The 23,419-nt window shown below is 39.0% G+C and overlaps 3 protein-coding genes across 3 annotated transcripts in view; all 3 read left to right on the top strand.

The window, feature by feature from the left end:
• Positions 1 to 23,419, top strand: part of LOC136854894 (pneumococcal serine-rich repeat protein-like) — a 250,880-nt gene that overhangs the window by 49,084 nt on the left and 178,377 nt on the right. The window lies entirely within an intron of this gene.
• Positions 652 to 19,394, top strand: LOC136828197 (mucin-2-like). Its single transcript, XM_067086045.1, has 11 exons — positions 652 to 1,258; positions 1,438 to 2,061; positions 2,114 to 2,452; positions 2,554 to 2,745; positions 2,787 to 3,371; positions 3,418 to 3,840; positions 5,352 to 8,090; positions 9,572 to 11,233; positions 12,243 to 13,787; positions 15,268 to 15,936; positions 18,358 to 19,394. Exons 1-11 carry the CDS (start codon positions 652 to 654, stop codon positions 19,392 to 19,394), a joined length of 10,422 nt encoding a protein of 3,473 aa, XP_066942146.1.
• Positions 19,682 to 23,419, top strand: part of LOC136828186 (mucin-2-like) — a gene marked incomplete at its 3' end in the record, with an annotated part of 15,405 nt that continues 11,667 nt past the window's right edge. Inside the window, exons 1-2 of the mRNA XM_067086036.1 lie at positions 19,682 to 19,748; positions 21,732 to 22,961. Coding sequence (XP_066942137.1) covers positions 19,682 to 19,748; positions 21,732 to 22,961 — 1,297 coding nt within the window. The remainder of the gene's footprint in view (positions 19,749 to 21,731; positions 22,962 to 23,419) is intronic.

Raw genomic sequence — 23,419 nt, 5'->3', positions numbered from 1 at the left:
CGACTACAACAGGAACTGCAACAACAACCACTGGTACGCCCACAACACCACAGGTACATCTACTAATGGTACAGCCACAACCACAACACAGTCTTCGTCGACTACAACGGAACTGGAACAACCACCACTGGTACGCCCACAACTACCACAGGTACATCTACTAATGGTACAACCACAACGCAACCACAACAGGAACTGGAACAACAACGCAATACAACTACAGGTACATCTACTAATGGTCGACCACAAACAGTCTTCGGAACAACAGGAACAACCACCACTGGTACGCCTACAACTACCACAGGTACATCTACTAATGGTACAACCACAACCACAACACAGTCTTCGTCGACTACAACAGGAACTGGAACCACCACTGGTACGCCCACAACTACCACAGGTACAACTGGACAGCCACAACACAGTCTTCGTCGAACAACAGGAACTGGAACCACCACTGGTACGCCTACAACTACCACAGGTACATCTACTAATGGTACAGCCACAACCACAACACAGTCTTCGTTGACTACAACAGGAACTGGAACCACCACTGGTACGCCTACAACTACCACAGGTACATCTACTAATGGTACAGCTACAACCACAACACAGTCTTCGTCGACTACAACGGAATAACAGGTACAACTAATGGCAACAACAACTCAACTTCGTCACTACAACAGGAACTGCAACAACAACCACTGGTACGCCTACAACACAGGCACATCTACTACTGGTACAACTGCAACTACAACTCAATCTTCGTCAACTACAACAGGAACTGCAACAACAACCACTGGTACGCCCACAACTACCACAGGTACATCTACTAATGCTACAACTGCAACAACAACTCAATCTTCGTCAACTACAACAGGAACTGCAACAACAACCACTGGTACGCCCACAACTACCACAGGTACATCTACTAATGCTACAACTGCAACAACAACTCAATCTTCGTCAACTACAACAGGAACTGCAACAACAACCACTGGTACACCTACAACTACCACAGGTACATCTGGTAATGGTACAACCACAACCACAACGCAATCTTCGTCGACTACAATGGGAACTGGAACCAACCACCACAGGTATCTACTAATGGTACAACCACAACTACAACGCAATCTTCGTCGACTACAACAGGCAACAACAACCATGCCCACAACTACCACAGGTACATCTACTAATGGTACAACCACAACTCAATCTTCATCGACTACAACAGGAACTGCAACAACAACCACTGGTACGCCCACAACGACCATCTACTAATGGTACAACTCAATCTTTGTCTACTAATGAACTGCAACAACAACCACTGGTACAACTACCCACACATCTACTAATGCTTCACTGCAACAACAACTCAATCTTCGTCAACTGGAACACTGCCAACAACCACTGGTACGCCCACAACTACCACAGGTACATCTACTAATGGTACAACTGCAACTACCACCACAGGTACACAACAACTCAATACAGCTGCGTCAACTCAATCTTCGTCGACAACAACAGGAACTGCAACAACAACCACTGGTACGCCCACAACTACCACAGGTACATCTACTAATGGTACAACTGCAACAACAACTCAATCTTCGTCGACTACAACTGGAACTGCAACAACAACCACTGGTACGCCCACAACTACCACAGGTACATCTACTAATGGTACAACCACAACGCAATCTTCGTCGACTACAACGGGAACTGGAACAACCACCACTGGTATGCTCACAACTACCACAGGTACATCTACTAATGGTACAACTACAACTACAACGCAATCTTCGTCGACTACAACAGGAACTGCAACAACAACCACTGGTACGCCCACAACTACCACAGGTACATCTACTAATGGTACAACCACAACTACAACGCAATCTTCGTCGACTACAACGGGAACTGGAACAACCACCACTGGTACGCCCACAACTACCACAGGTACATCTACTAATGGTACAACCACAACTACAACGCAATCTTCGTCGACTACAACGGGAACTGGAACAACCACCACTGGTACGCCCACAACTACCACAGGTACATCTACTAATGGTACAACCAGCAACTCAATCTTCGTCGACTGCAACAGGAACTGGAACAACCACCACGGGTACACCCACAACTACCACAGGTACATCTACTAATGGTACAATCGCAACTACAACGCAATCCTCATCAACTACAACAGGAACTGCAACAACAACCACTGGTACGCCTACAACTACCACAGGTACATCTACTAATGGTACAGTTGCAGCTACAACGCAATCCTCATCGACTACAACAGGAACTGCAACAACAACCACTGGTACTCTTACAACTACCACAGGTATATCTACTAATGGTACAACTGCAACTACAACTCAATCTTCGTCGACTACAACAGGAACTGCAACAACAACCACTGGTACGCCCACAACTACCACAGGTACATCTACTAATGGTACAACTACAACTACAACGCAATCTTTGTCGACTACAACAGGAACTGCAACAACCAACCACTGGTACGCCTCACAACTACCACAGGTACATCTACTAATGGTACAACTGCAACAACAACGCAATCTTCGTCGACTACAACTGGAACTGCAACAACAACCACTGGTACGCCTACAACTACCACAGGTACATCTACTAATGGTACAACCACAACGCAATCTTCGTCGACTACAACAGGAACTGCAACTACCACCACAGGTACGCCCACAACTACCACAGGTACATCTACTAATGGTAAGCTGGACTACAACCAACAACAGGAACTGCAACAACAACCACTGGTACGCCCACAACTACCACAGGTACATCTACTAATGGTACAACCATAACCACAACGCAATCTTCGTCGACTACAACGGGAACTGGAACAACCACCACTGGTACGCCTACTTCTACCACAGGTACATCTACAAATGGTACAACCACAACTCAATCTTCGTCAACTGCAACAGGAACTGGAACAACCACCACAGGTACACCCACAACTACCACAGGTACATCTACTAATGGTACAACCACAACGGGAACTGGAACAACCACCACTGGTACGCCCACAACTACCACAGGTACATCTACTAATGGTACAACCACAACCACAACGCAATCTTCGTCGACTACAACGGGAACTGGAACAACCACCACTGGTACGCCTGCAACTACCACAGGTACATCTACTAATGGTACAATCGCAACTACAACGCAATCCTCATCGACTACAACAGGAACTGCAACAACAACCACTGGGTGCAGGCATCTACAATGGTACAACCACAACCACAACTCAATCTTCGTCGACTGCAATGGAACTGGAACAACCACCACGGGTACACCCACAACTACCACAGGTACATCTACTAATGGTACAACGCAACGCCTCATCGACTACAACAGGAACTGCAACAACAACCACTGGTACTCTTACAACTACCACAGGTATATCTACTAATGGTACAATTGCAGCTACAACGCAATCCTCATCGACTACAACAGGAACTGCAACAACAACCACTGGTACTCTTACAACTACCACAGGTATATCTGCTAATGGTACAACTGCAACTTCAACGCAATCTTCGTCGACTACAACAGGAACTGCAACAACAACCACTGGTACGCCTACAAGTACCACAGGTAAATCTACTAATGGTACAACCACAACTACAACTACAACGCAATCTTCGTCAACCACAACAGGAACCCCAACAACAATAACAACTTCCAATATAACTACAACACAAACTACCACCACTGGTACACCAACAACCCCTACAATCACACAACCAACGAGTATTTCGTTCAGCAGCAGCAGTCTTGGTTAGTCTGTGAAGTTGTTTGTGGTTCTGTTTCTCCTCTTTAACTTAGGATTGTTTTGGTCGCATTACCAGGATAAAGATTCTGTGACATCATGAGTTATTAGTGAACAAACCCTTCTTTGTTATCTGTAATATTTACGATTCTCTTACTTCTAAGACTTTCATCTTACTGTAGTTGGCTTTGGTAGATACGCGCATGACTTGTCCTTTCTCAGGGCATGGTTAATCATTGAATCATTGAATCCAATGGAGAAATATATGAAATGAACTTACTTTTGCATCTTGGGTTCAATTCTATATGTTAGGTCAAAGAGAACTAGCCATTACCCACAATACCTAAGGTGTGGCGATCTCACTAATCTAACATACTTGGTTGGTAATCTGGCTGGGAAGGGAAGAATTTTTTTAATACCTCCCATTTGGCTTTAATGCTTACAGAAACACCCATATACTAAGTAATACATCAAATTATTGCACGTAGAAGGAATGCCTTACCGTCATCTTTGTTGAGGCTGATTGAACTTCATGGACCTCATTATTGTTTACGGCATATCTATTATTATTTTAATAATTTCTTTTTTGTATTTTTTTGTATTTTTATGTTTTCTTGTATGAAGAGATGATTTTCCCGTCCATTTACCCATTGCTAATGGAACAAGAGAGAGAGAGAGAGAGAGAGAGAGAGAGAGAGAGAAAGAGAGAGAGAGAGAGAAAGAGAGAGAGAGAGAGAGAGAGAGAGAGAGAGAGAGAGAGAGAGAGAGAGAGAGAGAGAGAGAGAGAGAGAGAGAGAGCGTTCTAAATAAGCACAGTGAACAGGAGGCTCTTCTGTAATATTTATAAAAATTAACAGTGTTATGGAAAAGAAAATTATAAGGGAAAAGTATTTGTACAATTAGTTTTGGAGAATATGGGAAAGGGTGGAACAATGCCTTGACAATGATATAAGGAATTCGCTTGTTATTGGTATCTTCTATAGACGGAGTGTACGTATTGCATTTCTAAACCTTGTCGAGTTACAAGTCCTTAGATTCTATGTAAGGTATGATACAAACATGGGAATTCTAAGGATCTTAGAAGGCTTTTATTATTAACATTATTTGGTTTTGCCTCATTATTCCATTTAAACGGTGTAGTAATTGCCAAATGATAATTTTAATTGCAAATATATGGTGAATTAGAATAATTTTTTCCATTTATGTTAATTAATTTCACACACCAGATGTATTAAGCTATGCAACCTTTCAGTTCTGGTCTCACAGAATGTGAAACATAGAGGATATAAAATTTTTCATATTTATAAGATATCACTTGATCTTACATCTGTATTATTCCCTTCTCTCAGGTACATTTAAAAACTATAATTACTTTCTCTTCTACTACTCAGTCATTTAAGTAGCGAATCTTAAAAGAAAAAATATAAATAGTTTAGATATTTCTGGTAATATAAGGGAAAGACAGAGGGTCAAAAAATAAGATATGATATAATTATTGAAAAGAGGGTTCAATTCTTAGGCTCGAGTAGTTCCAGCAGCAGTTCAAGCAGCAGTCTAAGCCTATCAGGTTTATCAACTACCGTAGCAACACCAACAACTACAACAATAACACCAACAACTTCTACTGCATCATCTACAATGGCAACAGGTACACCCACAAATACCACATCCACAAATTCAACAGTTACTACAACAACAGCCACACCAACAAGTACTGCAGTCTCTTCAACAACAACAGCAGTCACACAAACCACATCTATAGCACCAACTACAACTACAGGACTGTCAACAACTACCACAGGTACAACTACTACTGTTACAACAACTACTACAACTCAACCATCGTCGACTACTACTGGAACTCCAACAACAGCAACAACAACCTCTGGTATGCCTACAAGTACCACAGGTACATCTACTAATGGTACAACTGCAACTACAACTCAATCTTCGTCGACTACAACAGGAACTGCAACAACAACTACTGGTATACCTACAACTACCACAGGTACATCTAATGGTACAACTGCAACTACAACGCAAGCCTCATTGACTACAACAGGAACTACAACAATAACCACTGGTACAGCTACAAGCACCACAGGTACATCTAGTAATGGTACAACCGCAACTACAACTCAATCTTCGTCGACTACAACAGGAACTGGAACAACTACCACTGGCACACCTGCAACTACCACAGGTACATCTACTAATGGTACAACCGCAACTACAACGCAATCTTCGTTGACTACAACGGGAACTGCAACAGCAACCACTGGTACACCTACAACTACCACAGGTACATCTAGTAATGGTACAATCGCAACTACAACGCAATCCTCGTCGACTACAACGGGAACTGGAACAACAACCACTGGTACACCTACAACTACCACAGGTACATCTACTAATGGTACAACTGCAACTACAACACAATCTTCGTCGACTGCAACAGGAACTGCAACAACAACCATCGGTACACCTACAACTACCACAGGTACATCTTCTAGTGGTACAACTGCAACTACATTGCAAACTTCGTCGACTTCAACAGGAACTGCAACAACAACCACTGGTACACCTACAACTACCACAGGTGCATCTACTAATGGTACAACTGCAACTACAACGCAAACTTCGTCGACTTCAACAGGAACTGCAACAACAACCACTGGTACACCTACAACTACCACAGGTGCATCTACTAATGGTACAACTGCAACTACAACGCAAACTTCGTCGACTTCAACAGGAACTGCAACAACAACCACTGGTACACCTACAACTACCACAGGTGCATCTACTAATGGTACAACTGCAACTACAACGCAAACTTCGTCGACTTCAACAGGAACTGCAACAACAACCACTGGTACACCTACAACTACCACAGGTGCATCTACTAATGGTACAACTGCAACTACAACGCAAACTTCGTCGACTTCAACAGGAACTGCAACAACAACCACTGGTACACCAATAACTACCACAGGTTCATCTACTAATGGTACAACTGCAACTACAACGCAAACTTCGTCGACTACAACAGGAACTGCAACAACAACCACTGGTACACCTACAACTACCACAGGTGCATCTACTAATGGTACAACCACAACTACAACGCAAACTTCGTCGACTACAACAGGAACTGCAACAACAACCACTGGTACACCTACAACTACCACAGGTGCATCTACTAATGGTACAACCACAACTACAACGCAAACTTCGTCGACTACAACAGGAACTGCAACAACAACCACCGGTACATCTACAAGTACCATAGGTACATCTACTAATTTTACAACCACAACTATAACGCAATCTTCGTCGACTACAACAGGAACTGCAACAACAACCACTGGTATGCCTACAAGTACCACAGGTACATCTACTAATGGTACAACTGCAACTACAACGCAATCTTCGTCGACTACAACAGGAACTGCAATAACAACCACTGGTACATCCACAAGTACCACAGGTACATCTACTAATGGTACAACTGCAACTACAACGCAAACTTCGTCGACTACAACAGGAACTGCAACAACAACCACTGGTACACCTACAACTACCACAGGTGCATCTACTAATGGTACAACTGCAACTACAACGCAAACTTCGTCGACTACAATAGGAACTGCAACAACAACCACTGGTACACCTACAACTACCACAGGTGCATCTACTAATGGTACAACTGCAACTACAACGCAAACTTCGTCGACTTCAACAGGAACTGCAACAACAACCACTGGTACACCTACAACTACCACAGGTGCATCTACTAATGGTACAACTGCAACTACAACGCAAACTTCGTCGACTACAACAGGAACTGCAACAACAATCACTGGTACACCTACAACTACCACAGGTGCATCTACTAATGGTACAACTGCAACTACAACGCAAACTTCGTCGACTAAAACAGGAACTACAATAACAACCACTGGTACACCTACAACTACCACAGGTACATCTGCTAATGGTACAATCGCAACAACAACACAATCTTCGTCTACAACGGGAACTGCAACAACCACCACTGGTACACCTACAACTACCACAGGTTCATCTACTAATGGTACAACTGCAACTTCAACGCAATCTTCGTCGACTACAACAGGAACCCCAGCAACAACAACAACATCCAATATAACTACAACACAAACTACCACCACTGGTACACCAACAACCCCTACAACCACACAACCAACGAGTATTTCATTCAGCAGCAGCAGTCTTGGTTAGTCTGTGAAGTTGTTTGTGGTTCTGTTTCTCCTCTTTAAATTAGGATTGTTTTGGTCGCATTACTAGGATAAAGATTCTGTGACCTCATGAGTTATTAGTGAACAAATCCTTCTTTGTTATCTGTAATATTTACGATTCTCATGCTTCACAGTCTTTCACCTTACTGTAGTTGGCTTTGGTAGATGAAAGAATGACTTGTCCTTTCTTACGGCACGGTTACTCATTGAGTCAATAATCCAATGGAGAAATATATGAAATGAACTTACTTTTGCATATTGGGTTCAATTCTATATGTTAGGTCGAAGTGAACTAGCCAATACCCACAGTACCTAAGGTGTGGCGATCTCACTAATCTAACATACTTGGTTGGTAATCTGGCTGGGAAGGGAAGAATTTTTTTAATACCTCCCGTTTGGCTTTAATGCTTACAGAAACACCCATATACCAAGTAATACGTCAAATTATTGCACGTAAGAGAAGGAATGCCTTACCGTCGTCTTTGTTGAGGCTGATTGAACTTCATGGACCTCATTATTGTTTATGGCATATCTATTATTATTTTAATAATTTCTTTTTTGTATTTTTTTGTATTTTTATGTTTTCTTGTATGAAGAGATGATTTTCCCGTCCATTTACCCATTCCTAATGGAACGAGAGAGAGAGAGAGAGAGAGAGAGAGAGAGAGAGAGAGAGAGAGAGAGAGAGAGAGAGAGAGAGAGAGAGAGAGAGGCGTTCTAAATAAGCACAGTGAACAGGGAGGCTCTTCTGTAATATTTATAAAAATTAACAGTGTTATGGAAAAGAAAATTATAAGGGAAAAGTATTTGTACAATTAGTTTTGGAGAATATGGGAAAGGCTGGAACAATGCCTTGACAATGATATAAGGAATTTGCTTGTTATTGGTATGTAATGGTGTATAAAGATTTTTCTTCTATAGACGGAGTGTACGTATTGCATTTCTAAACCTTGTCGAGTTACAAGTCCTTAGATTCTATGTAAGGTATGATACAAACATGGAATTCTAATGATATTAGAAGGCTTTTATTATTAACATTATTTGGTTTTGGCTCATTATTCCATTTAAAAGGTGTAGTAATTGGCAAATGATAATTTTAATTTCAAATGTATGGTGGATAAGAATAATTTGTTCCATTTATATGGTAATTAATTCCACATACCTGATGTGTTAAGCTCTGCAACCTTTCAGTTCTGGTCTCATAGAATGTGAAACATAGAGGATACAAGTTTTTTTTATATTTATAAGATATCACTTGATCGTACATCTGTATTAGTCACTTCTCTCAGATACATTTAAAAACTACAATTACTGTCTCTTCTACTACTCAGTCATTTAATTTGGGAACCTTAAAAGAAAAAAGACAAATTGTTTAGATATTTCTGGTAATATAAATGCAAGACAGAGGGTCAAAAAATAAGATATGATATAGTTAATGAAAGGAGGGTTTGATTCTTAGGCTCGAGTAGTTCCAGCAGCAGTTCAAGCAGCAGTCTAAGCCCATCAAGTTTATCAACTACTGTAGCAACACCAACAACTACAACAATAATACCAACAACTTCTACTGCATCGTCTACAACGGCGACAGGCACACCCACAACTACCACATCCACAAATTCAACAGCTACTACAACAACAGCCACACCAACAAGTACTACAGTCTCTTCAACAACAACAACAGCAGTCACACAAACCACAACATCTATAGCACCAAATACAACTACAGGATTGTCAACAACTACCACAGGTACAACTACTACTGTTACAACAACTACTACAACTCAACCGTCATCGACTACTACTGGAAATCCAACAACAGCAACAACAACCACTGGTATGCCCATAACTACGACAGGTACATCTACTAATGCTACAACCGCAACTACAACTCAATCTTCGTCAACTACAACAGGAACTGCAACAACAACAACTGGTACGCCTACAACTACCACAGGTACATCTACTAATGGTACAACCACAACCACAACGCAATCTTCGTCGACTACAACGGGAACTGGAACAACAACCACTGGTACGCCTACAACTACCACAGGTACATCTACTAATGGTACAACCACAACCACAACGCAATCTTCGTCGACTACAACGGGAACTGGAACAACCACCACTGGTACGCCCACAACTACCACAGGTACATCTACTAATGGTACAACCGCAACTACAACGCAATCCTCGTCTACTACAACAGGAACTGCAACAACAACCATCGGTACACCTACAACAACCACAGGTACATCTACTAATGGTACAAGTGCAACTACAATTCAGTCTTCATCGACTACAACAGGAACTGGAACAACAACCACCGGTACACCTACAACTACCACAGGTCCATCTACTAATGGTACAACCACAACTACAGCACAATCTTCATTGACTACAACAGGAACTACAACAACAACAACTGGTACACTTACAAGTACCACAGGTATATCTACCAATGGTACAACTGCAACTACAACGCAGACTTCGTCGACTACAACAGGAACTGCAACAACAACCACTGGTACACCTATAACTACCACAGGTTCATCTACTAATGGTACAACCGCAACTACAACACAATCCTCGCTGACTACAACAGGAACTGCAACAACAACCATCGGCACACCTACAACTACCACAGGTTCATCTACTAATGGTACAACCGTAATTACAACGCAATCCTCGCCGACTACAACAGGAACTGCAACAACAAACAGTGGTACATCCATAACTACCATAAGTTCATCTACTAATGGTACAACCGCAACTACAACACAGTCCTCGCCTACTACAACAGGAACTGCAACAACAACCACTGGTACACCTACAAGTACCACAGGTACATCTACTAATGGTACAGCCACAAATACAACGCAATCTTCGTCTGCTACAACAGGAACTGCAACAACAACCACTGGTACACCTACAACTACCACAGGTACATCTACTAATGGTACAAGCGCAACTACAACGCAGTCTTCGTCGACAACAACAGGAACCCCAACTACAACAACAACTTCCAATATAACTACAACACAAACTACCATCACTGGTACACCAACAACCACTACAACCACACAACCATCGAGTATTTCGTTCAGCAGTAGTAGTCTTGGTTAGTCTTGGAAGTTGATTGTGGTTCTTTGTTTCTCTTCTTTGAATTAGGATTGTTATGGTCGTATTATCAAGTTAAAGATTCTCTGACATAAATACTGTAGGTATTAGTGAACAAAAAGTCTTTCTCCTCCGTAATATTTACGATTCTCATAATTCTAAGACTTTTATCACAATGTAGTGGGCTTTGTTAGATACAAGCATGACTTGTCCTTTCTTAATGCATGGCTACTCACTGAATCATTGAAATGTACTTACATTTGTATCTTGGGTTCGATTCTGTATGTTAGGTCAAAGTGAGATAGCCAATATCCACAATACCTAAGGTTTGGCTATCTCACTTTAATCTAACATGCTTGGTTGGTAATGTGGGCTGGGAAGGGAAGAATTTTTTTAATAACTCGCATCTGGATTTAATGCTTAAAGAAATACCCATATACTAAGTAACATATGAAATTAGTGCACGTAGGAGAAGGAATGCCTTACCACCGTCTTAAGTGAGGCTGACTGAACTTCATGGGCCTCATTATTGTTTATGGCATATCTATTATCATTTTATAATTTCTTTTTTGTATTTTTTGTATTTTTATGTTTTCGTGTATGAAGAGATGATTTTCCCGTCCATTTACCCATTCCTAATGGAACGAGAGAGAGAGAGAGAGAGAGAGAGAGAGAGAGAGAGAGAGAGAGAGAGAGAGAGAGAGAGAGAGAGAGAGAGAGAGAGAGAGAGAGGCGTTCTAAATATGCACAGTGAACAGGGAAGCTCTTCCATAATATTTATAAAAATGAACAGTGTTTATGAAAAAGAAAAGTCTAAGGGAAGAGTATATATGTACAATTAGTTTTGGAGAATATGAAAAGGGTAAAACTATGTCTTGGCATTCAAATAAGGAATTCGTTGTTAGGAAAAAATTATCAAATAGTTTGATAATTCTGGTAATATAATTGCAAAACAGAGGGTAAAAAAATAAGATATGATATAATTATTGAAAGGAGGATTTGATTCTTAGGCTCGAGTAGTTCCAGCAGCAGTTCAAGCAGCAGTCTAAGCCTATCAAGTTTATCAACTACTGCAGCAACACCAACAACTACAACAATAACACCAACAACTTCTAATGCATCATCTACAACGGCGATAGGTATACCCACGACTACCACACCCACAAATTCAACAGTTACTACAACAACAGCCACACCAACAAGTTCTGTAGTCTCTTCCACAACAACAACAACAACAACAACAACAGTAGTCACACCAAACACAACATCTATAAAACCAACTACAACTACAGGTTTGTTTACAAATACCACTGGTACAACTACTGGTACACCAACTACTACTGGAACTCCAACAGCAACAACAACAACCACTGGTACCCCTACAACTACCACAGGTCCACCTACTAATGGTACAACCGCAACTACAACACAATCTTCGTCGACTACAACAGGAACTGCAACGACAACCAGTGGTACGCCTGCAAGTACAATAGGTACATCTAATGGTACAACCACAACTACAATGCAGTCTTCCTTGACCACAGCAGGAAATACAACAACGTCCACTGGTACACCTACAACTAGCACAGGTACACCAACTAATGGTACAACTGCAACTACAACACAATCTTTCTCGATTACAACAGGAACTGCAACAACAACTACAGGTACGCCTACAACTACCACAGGTACATCTACTAATGGTACAAATATAACTACAACGCAATCCTCGACTACAACAGGAACTGCAACAACAACCACGGGTACTCCTACAAGTACCACAGGTACATCTACTAATGGTACAACCACAAATACAACGCAATCCTCGTCAACTACAACAGGTACTGGAACAACATCCACTGGTACACCTACAAGTACCACAGGTACATCTACTAATGGTATAACCGCAACTACAACGCAATCCTCGCCGACTACAACAGGTACTGGAACAACATCCACTGGTACACCTACAAGTACCACAGGTACATCTACTAATGGTATAACCGCAACTACAACGCAATCCTCGCCGACTACAACAGGAACTGCAACAACAACCACTGGTACACCTACAGCTACCACAGGTACATCTACTAATGGTACAACCACGAATACAACGCAATCCTCGTCAACTACAACAGGTACTGGAACAACAACCACTGGTACATCTACAAGTACCATAGGTACATCTACTAATTTTACAACCACAACTATAACGCAATCTTCGTCAACTACAACAGGAACTGCAACAACAACCACTGGTATGCCTACAAGTACCACAGGTACATCTAAAAATGGTACAACTGCAACTACAACGCAATCTTCGTCGACTACAACAGGAACTGGAATAACAACCACTGGTACATCCACAAGTACCACAGGTACATCTACTAATGGTACAACCGTAACTACAATGCAATCTTCGTCGACCACAACAGGAACCCCAACTACAACAATACCTTCCAATATTACTACAACACAAACTACTACCACTGGTACACCAACAACCCATACAACCACACAACCATCTATTATTTCGTTCAGCAGCAGTAGTCTTGGTTAGTCTTAGAAGTTGGTTGTGGTTCTTTGTTTTTCTTCTTTAAATTAGGATTGTTAGTGTCGTATTATTAAGATAAAGATTCTATAATATAAATAGGTATTAGTGAACAAAAAGTCTTTCTCCTCCGTAATATTAACGATTCTCATACTTCTAAGACTTTTATCATGCTGTAGTGGGCTTTGGTAGATACAAGCATGACTTGTCCTTTCTGAAGGAATGGCTACTTAGTAATTCATTGAAATCAAAGGAGAAATATATGAAATGAAATTACTTTTGTATCTTGGGTTCGATTCTGTATGTTAGGTCAAAGTGAACTAGCCAATATCCACAATACCTAAGGTTTGGCGATCTCACTTTAATCTAACATGCTTGGATGGTAATGTGGGCTGGGAAGGGAAGAATTTTTTTACTATCTCCCATTTGGTTTTAATGCTTACAGAAACACCCATATATTAAGTAATACATCAAATTATTGCACGTAGGAGAAGGGATGCTTTACCTTCGTCTTTATTAAGGCTGATTTAACTTCGTGGACCTCATTATTGTTTATGGCATATGAATTATTATTTTAATAATTTATTTGGTGTATTTTTTGTATTTTTATGTTTTCGTGTATGAAGATATGATTTTCCCGTCCCTTTGCCCATTGCTAATGGAAGAGAGAGAGAGAGAGAGAGAGAGAGAGAGAGAGAGAGAGAGAGGGGGCGTTCTAACCATGTACAGTGAACAGGAAGGCTCTTCCGTAATATTTATAAAAATGAACAGTGTTTATGAAAAAGAAAAGTCTTAGGTAAGAGTATATGTACAATTAGTTTTGGAGAATATGAAAAGGGAGAACTATATCTTGATAATCAAATAAGGAATTCGCTTGGTAGTAGCATATAATGGTGTATTAACAATGTTCTTCTATAGATGGAGTGTACCTATTGTATTTGTAAACCTTGTCGAGCAACAAGTCCTTAGATTATATGTAAGGCATGCTATAAACATGGAAATTCCAAGGGTCTTTTAAGGCTTTTATTAACATTATTTGATTTGGCCGTATTATTCCATTTAAAAGATCTACATGCATAAGTTTTTTGTTGTTGATATGTTAGTAATTTTCAAATGATCATCTTAATTGGAGATATATGGTGAACCAGAATAATTTTTTCAATTTACATGGCAATTAATTCCGCAGACCTGATGTATTAAGCTAAGGAACCTTGCAGTTCTGGTATTATAGAATGTGAAACATTCATGATACAAGATTTTGTATATTTATAAAATATCACTTGATCGTACATCTGTATTAATCCCTTCTCCCAGGTACATTTAAAAACAATGATCATTTCTATTCTACTGCACAGTCATCTAATTTGGGAATCTTAAAAGAAAAAAAATATCAATAGTTTAGATGTTTCTGGTAATATAAGTGCAAGACAGAGGGTCAAAAATAAGATATGATATAATTACTGAAAGGAGGGTTTGATTCTTAGGCTCGAGTAGTTCCAGCAGCAGTTCAAGCAGCAGTCTGAGTCTATCAAGTTTATCTACTACAGTAGCAACACCAACAACTACAATAATAACACCAACAACTTCTACTGCATCATCTACAACGGCGACAGGTACACCCACAACTACCACACCCACCAATTCAACAGTTACTACAACAACAGCCACACCAACAAGTACTACAGTCTCTTCAACAACAACAGCAGTCACACCAAACACAACATCTGCAAGACCAACTGCAACTACAGGATCATCCACTACTACTAGTACAGGTGCAACTACAACTGCTACACCAACTACCACAATGCAAACCTTATCGACTACAACAGGAACCCCAACAACAGGAACAACAACCACTGGCACACTTACAACTACCACAGGCAATTCTACTAATGTTACAATCGCAACAACAACGCAATCTTCGTCGACTTCAACAGGAACCGCAACAAAAACCACTGGTATGCCTACAACTACCACAGGTACATCTACTAATGGTACAACTGCAACTACAACACAATCTTCGTCGACTACAACAGGAACCCCAACAACAGCAACAACGTTCAGTATCACTACAACACAAACTACTACCACTGGTACGCCAACACCTACAACCACACAACCAACAAGTATTTCGTTCAGCAGCAGCAGTTTTGGTTAGTTTTGCCAGTTGTTTGTGGTGCGTTGTTTCTCCTCTGTAAATTGAGATGATATGTCGTCTTATTGAAATAAAGATTTTGTTACATACTTTATATGTTAAAGAAGAAAAACGTTTTTATTATATGTAATATTTACAACTCTCATTACTTTTAGCATACAGAATAGAATTTAGCATAGGGTAGCATAAATAATATTCTCTAAAGTCTTTTACTTTTACACTTTGGCTTGCATATTTTAGGTAAAGGTTAAGTTGTCATTACCCACAGAACCAAATGTGTGGTGATGTCACTATAGCCTAACGTGCTTTGGATGTAATTTAGTGTGGAAAGGCAAAAATTTTTTCGAGAATTTCCTCTTTGGAGTCAGTACAGAAAGTAAGCACTATAACTACAACAAACTAAATGGGCCAAATTATCATTCAATGTTTTTGTATCCTGACATAAAGCATTATTCCCTGTAAAATATTTAGATTTAGTTTTGTCCTTCTCTCGATGAGAAGAGCTGACCATGGAAAAAGCTGAAGGGGTAGAAGTATATTCTAAATATTATATCAAGATATAGTACTCGCTACTCCTCAAAAAAAAAAAAAAGGTGTCACTTTTGCCATCGTCTTTATTGATCATTATTTATTTTCTTGTACGTTTTTATCTTCGTGCATGATGATATGATTTTCCTGTACTCTTTCTGGTTGCTAAGGAATTGCATGTGTATGAGAGAGAGAGAGAGAGAGAGAGAGAGAGAGAGAGAGAGAGAGAGAGAGAGAGAGAGAGAGAGAGAGAGAACTCCCATACTCTATTTATAAATTTTCTTTTGTATTTCCAAGATTCCTAGAGCCAAGACAATTCCTCATCCCTGAGATTTCAAAAAATACCAATCATTGACCTGGTTGCCAGGTACCAAAGTAAGATATTCAAGTAAGGCGTGGAATCTAAACTTCTTTCACTGGAATTTTTATAGTACAATAAGTGTATAAGTTTTCTGAATGTCTTCAGTGAACTGAGATAATCTTCCATATTATTTAATACTTATAAAAATTAAGTAAAGGTGGGAGAAGAAATGTCGAAAGGAAAAATGGTCATATTAGGTTTGAGAATATGGGAGAGAATGGAAACATATTGCATTAAAATGACGAATTCGTTTGTTATCTCTATATAATGAATAAATATTGCAAACGAATTCGTCATTCTAAGTAAAGCATTGTACTGTATACTCATGGGAATTTAAAATATCTTAATAGCTTTTTTTTTTTTTATTATTATTATTATTATTATTATTATTATTATTATTATTATTATTATTATTATTTTCTTTTTCGTATTTTTCCTCTTAAAAGATGCCGGGTTTTTCCTCAGCACAAAACTATTCAGCATATCATTTTAAATACAGGCATACATTGAATCAGAAATATTTTTAATCGTGTATATGGTAATATAATTTTACATCATGCCATCATCCATGAAGATATAATACATTTATATCTTCGTGGATGATGGTATGATCTTCTCATTGTCTTGCTGGATGTTCATGAAACATGAGAGAGAGAGAGAGAGAGAGAGAGAGAGAGAGAGAGAGAGAGAGAGAGAGAGAGAGAGAGAGAGAGAATGTAATAATATCTTTTTAAATATCATTGTTGTCATGTCTTCAGTTAACGAAGACAATCTTCCATAATATTATTTGTAATAATGAGCAATGTTTGGAACAAGAAAAATCTAAGGGAAAATGCTGAGTAAAATGATTAAATGTGGAGGTTTAGAGAGTACTGGGGAGATTAGAACTGTATCCTCGCATTAGAAAAAAGGATTTCGTTTGAAACTGGCACATAATTTTGTACAGAGACTGTTCATTATAGATGGTGTGTAACTACATGACTTCTAAATTCTGTCCGTATTTAATTCCTTGTTTCTGTGAACCATTATACACATGGCATTTCCAAAAACCATAATGCCTTTTTCATTATTATTAACTTAATTTTATTTTTTATTTCATCTATTTGAAAGATCCTTGGTCTGCTAATATCATTAAGAATACTGATTCAGTTGCATCAATTAGTGAATAAAAATCATTGTTTTCTTTTATATGGTAAAGAATTCTAGAAATCTGGAATAATAAACTATATCTTTTAATTATTGGTAAATTAGAGTGTGAAATACACAGAAAAACAGTAACTGTTTTCTCCAAAAATCGCTTGACCCTATATTTACATCAGTGTCTTCTCCCTGATACATATGAAAATAATACATAATTGTCAAAGAGGTTTGCATGGCTTACTACCCTCGTTTTGACTTTTTTTTCGAAATGAATAATTTATTAATTATTTTGGCAGTTTTCGTAGAAGATATAATTATCTTATGAGTGCAAGAAAGAGTTTAAGGTTATAAGTTATGATAAAGTCGTTGAATAGCGGGTTTAATTGATAGGCTCAAGCAGTTCCAGTGGTTCAAGCAGCAGTCTTAGCCAGTCAAGTTTATCTTTATCAGCTACTACTGCGACACCAACAGCTACAATGATAACACCAACAACATCTACTGCATCATCTACAAATGCGACAGGTACACCCACAACTACCACACCAACTAACTTAACAGTTACTACAACAACAGCCACACCAACAAGTACTACAATCTCTTCAACAGCAGCTGTCACGCCAACCACAACATCCGTAACACCAACTACAACTACAGGATCGTCAACTACCACCACACGTACAACCACTACTGTTACATCAAGTATTACAACACAATCATCGTCGACTACAACAGGAACCCGAACAACAGTAACAACAAGCACTGGTACCCCAACAAGTACCGCAGGTACATCTACTAATGCTGCAACTGCTACTACAACACAATCGTCGTCGACTACAACAGGAACCCCAACAACAGTAACAGCAAGCACTGGTACCCCAACAAGTACCACGGGTACATCTACTAATGCTACAACTGCTACTACAACACAATCGTCGTCAACTACAACAGGAACCCCAACAACAGTAACAACAAGCACTGGTACCCCAACAAGTACCACAGGTACATCTACTAATGTTACAACTGCTACTACAACACAACCGTCGTCGACTACAACAGGAACCCCAACAACAGCAACAACAAGCACTGGTACCCCAACAAGTACCACGGGTACATCTACTAATGTTACAACTGCTACTACAACACAATCGTCGTCGTCTACAACAGGAACTGCAACAACAGCAACAACAGCCAATGTCACAGCAACACAAAATACTACCAGTGTTACACCTACATCCACCACAGGTACATCTACTAATGTTACGATCACTACTGCAACATCAACGTCATCGACTACACCAGGAACTCCAACAGCAACAACGTCCAATACAGCTGCAACACAAACTACTGCCACTGGTGCACCAACAACACCTACAACCACTCAACCACCAAGTATTTCATTCAGCAGTAGCAGTCTTGGTCAGTGTTAGAAGTTGTTAAAGTGCTTAGTTTCACTTCTCGGTTTTGGCATTCCTATGGTTTTATTTTTGTAAAGTGTACATGATCTAGTTTATATATTTAAGAACATGAACATCTATATTTTCTATAAAATTTACAACTCGATTACTTAGAAGACTTTTATTGTACAGAAAGGAGTTTTGGTAGATACATGCATGACTCACCTTTTCTTAGGGCATGGCTAAATATCTAGGAAATTATTCTGAAAAAAAGAAAATGTAAAGAAACTTTTACTTTTGCATGTAGGATTTGCGTCTGCATGTTAGGTCCAAGTAAAGTTGTGATTACCGAAAGTACCAAAGGTATGGTGAACTCACTACAACAAGGTATGATTGGAAAGGAAAGAGTATTCCTTTATATTTCCCATTCGGATTCAGTGTTTACAGAAGCAAGAATGATGGAAATTGCGTAAATTACGTGAATGTGAACACTGGAGCCTATGTAGGGGCAGAGGATAAAAAAAGTCGTTTTTCTTTGTTTCAATCATGAGCCTGTAAAAATTCAGTGAAATCTAAAACTTTTATGATGACTGCTGTGACAATAGTAAAAAGAATGAAAATGAACGAAAATAATTTAGACACTTTATCTCATATCAGATTTCTCCTTGATCTACTGGCAACCTGACCCATTTTGTTTGTTGGCAGTGGTGCTAAGGGGTGAGCATTGATCCTGTCTGTGAGTCACGGAGGTCTGGTTTGTTTCAGTGCATCATTAGTCTTATGTTATTTATATCCAAGCTCTTATGTGATTTATCTTAAGGTGCCTTAGCAAAATTTAGAATGAGAAAATATTCTTTAAGTGAGCAGTGCTATCAGCTGGCGAAGGCGTCAGATTGCATCTACATGAGCGATAAGCACAAATCATAACTAAAACAAATCGAATGCGTCAAATTGTCAGTAGATCACGGAGGATCCTGATATAAAGCATTATAGCCTTTAAAATATTTATAATTCGTTTGAGTTTCCTCTCTCGATGAGGAAAATAGACCATTTAAAACTCATGGGGTTCAAGTGTGTTTAAGAAATGGATGAAAAGTTAGCTTGGAAGAAAATGGTTAACTTTACTCTCGTGTGTATTGAAGCAGATTGAGCTTCAGAATCTTCATCATTATTACTAATATCGTTATTATAATTTTAACAATTATTTTAATTTTGTCTTTACGTTTATATCTTCGTGCATTATGGTATGATTTTCTTGTCCTCTTAGTGTTTGCTAAAGGAGGTTTGTGAAAGGCACACAAAAAGAGAGAGAGAGAGAGAGAGAGAGAGAGAGAGAGAGAGAGAGAGAGAGAGCTTAGCAATGCAATTTTTATTCATAGTATAGTAAATTTCTTCAGTGAACAGAAAGAATCTTCCGCAATATATAAAATAGTGAACAATGTTTGGAAAAAGAAATGTCTAAGGGTAAATGTTTATGCAAATACGTTCAGAGGATATGGGAAACATTAGAATTGTATCTATACTTTAAAAAAAAGGAATTCGTTTGAAATTTGCACATTATATTGTGTAAGATTTTTTTTTTATTATTCTAAATCCTGTCCAGTATTCAAGTCTGTCTTATGCAAAGCAGTGCAGACTTATACATTTCCAAGGATCATACTTCCTTTTCTTAAAATTAAATTTTATTTATTTTCCTGTTTAAAAGAGCCACACATAGAAGGCTTTTCCTTTGTCTGTTAATACAGTTCATATGATTTTAATTGTACTCATTAACCAAATCAGAATTATTGCTTTCTCTAATATAGTAAAAAATATTTAAATTCCTGCAGAACTGATACATTAAAGTATATCCTTTTATTTCTAGTAATTTAGAATGTGAGTAACAGAAGATAAAAGTAGCGGGTTTTCTCAAAAATTACTTTGGATCTTTCCAAGATGGTGACCCCGAAGGGTTTTAATCCGGCATGTATCCACCTTTGCGGCATGTTTAGTACAAGCCCGTTGGGGATTGCCGTAAAAATTTAAACAAAAGACTGTAAAAATTATAAAGATAATGGCCCCCAAGAAATGTTAGTTCTAGCTAGATATCGACCCACGAAAACCCTTGGGGGTCACTATCTAAGAAAGATCCATCACTTGACCCTACATCTACAGTATATACGTGTGTATTCTTCCAGATAAATGTGAAAATAATATACATTTGTGGAGACAGTTTTTATAGGGTTGTCAGCTCGTTAGAAGGTTTTTCGAAATGAATGATTTATCAGTTCATTAGAGAGTTTTTGCAGATGATAGCCTGTAATTAGTTCAAGAAAGAGTCTAAAGCTATCAGATATGATATTGTTATTGAAAAGTGGGTTTGATTCATAGGCTCAAGCAGTTCCAGTGGTTCAAGCAGCAGTCTAAGCCAGTCGAGTTTATCCATATCAACTACAACTGTGACGCCAACAACTACAGTAATAACACCAACAACTTCTACTGCATCGTCTACAGCGGTGACAGGTACACCCACAACTACCACACCCACAAATGTAACTGGTACTACAACAACAGCCACACCAACAAATACTACTGTCTCTTCAACAACAACAATAGTCACGCCACCTACAACTACAGGATCGACAACTACCACCACAGGCACAACCACTTCTGGTACACCAAGTACAACAACACAATCGTCGTCGACTACAACAGGAACCCCAACAACAGTAACAACAAGCACTGGTACCCCAACAAGTACCACAGGTACATCTGCTAATGTTACAACTGCTACTACAACACAATCGTCGTCGACTACAACAGGAACCCCAACAACAGTAACAACAAGCACTGGTACCCCAACAAGTACCACAGGTACATCTACTAATGTTACAACTGCTACTACAACACAATCGTCGTCGACTACAACAGGAACCCCAACAACAGCAACAACAAGCACTGGTACCCCAACAAGTACCACAGGTACATCTACTAATGTTACAACTGCTACTACAACACTAAAGTCGTCGACTACAACAGGAACCCCAACAACAGTAACAACAAGCACTGGTACCCCAACAAGTACCACAGGTACATCTACTAATGTTACAACTGCTACTACAACACAATCGTCGTCGACCACAACAGGAACTGCAACTACAGCAACAACAGGCACTGGTACCCCAACAAGTACCACAGGTACATCTACTAATGTTACAACTGCTACTACAACACAAACGTCGTCGACTACAACAGGAACCCCAACAACAGTAACAACAAGCACTGGTACCCCAACAAGTACCACAGGTACATCTACTAATGTTACAACTGCTACTACAACACAATCGTCGTCGACCACAACAGGAACTGCAACAACAGCAACAACAGCCAATGTCACAGCAACACAAAATACTACCAGTGTTACACCTACATCCACCACAAGTACATCTACTAATGTTACAATCACTACTACAGCATCAACGTCATCGACTACACCAGGAACTCCAACAACAACAGCAACAACAACCAATACAGCTACAACACAAACTACGACCACTGGTACACTAACAACACCTACAACCACTCAACCATTAAGTATTTCATTCAGCAGCAGCAGTCTTGGTTAGTCTCAACAGTTGTTTTTTACATATAGTTTTTGAATATCTATGGGAGTGATTCTTCAGGTGATTTTATTTTTAAACTTGTATTTGACAGAATTGGTCTTTGTTAGGTCTATTATTTTTTTTTTAGTGACGGACATACACTATTATTCAGTTCTCTAACTGATGATATAAGCTATGAAAAAATTTATATTTTTCTAATTAATATGATAAAAAGTTTATTACCATCACTTGAAAGATGTGATTTCTTGTTCGGTCTTGTAAGTAAGTAACAGTATTTTCTACTCTAATAATAATAATAATAATAATAATAATAATAATAATAATAATAATAATAATAATAATAATAATAATAATAATAATATTATTATTATTATTATTATTATTATTATTATTATTATTATTATTATTATTATTATTATTATTATTATTATTATTATTAACCAGATGGTATAACTA

Source organism: Macrobrachium rosenbergii, chromosome 3 (genome assembly GCF_040412425.1).
Source record: "Macrobrachium rosenbergii isolate ZJJX-2024 chromosome 3, ASM4041242v1, whole genome shotgun sequence".
In the NCBI taxonomy this organism is placed as follows: domain Eukaryota; kingdom Metazoa; phylum Arthropoda; class Malacostraca; order Decapoda; family Palaemonidae; genus Macrobrachium; species Macrobrachium rosenbergii.
Note: the sequence above shows the minus strand (reverse complement) of the source record. Positions and strands in the feature narration are given on the sequence as shown.

What these genes read in the sequence shown, in the direction of transcription:
- LOC136828197 (XM_067086045.1), top strand. Translation starts at nt 652, where the DNA reads ATGGCAACAACAACTCAACTTCGTCACTACAACAGGAACTGCAACAAC. An exon ending in TACGCCCACAACTACCACAG is followed by an intron (nt 2,746 to 2,786) that starts GTACATCTACTA and finishes AACCAACAACAG; the next exon opens with GAACTGCAACAACAACCACT. An exon ending in GTTCAGCAGTAGTAGTCTTG is followed by an intron (nt 11,234 to 12,242) that starts GTTAGTCTTGGA and finishes TTTGATTCTTAG; the next exon opens with GCTCGAGTAGTTCCAGCAGC.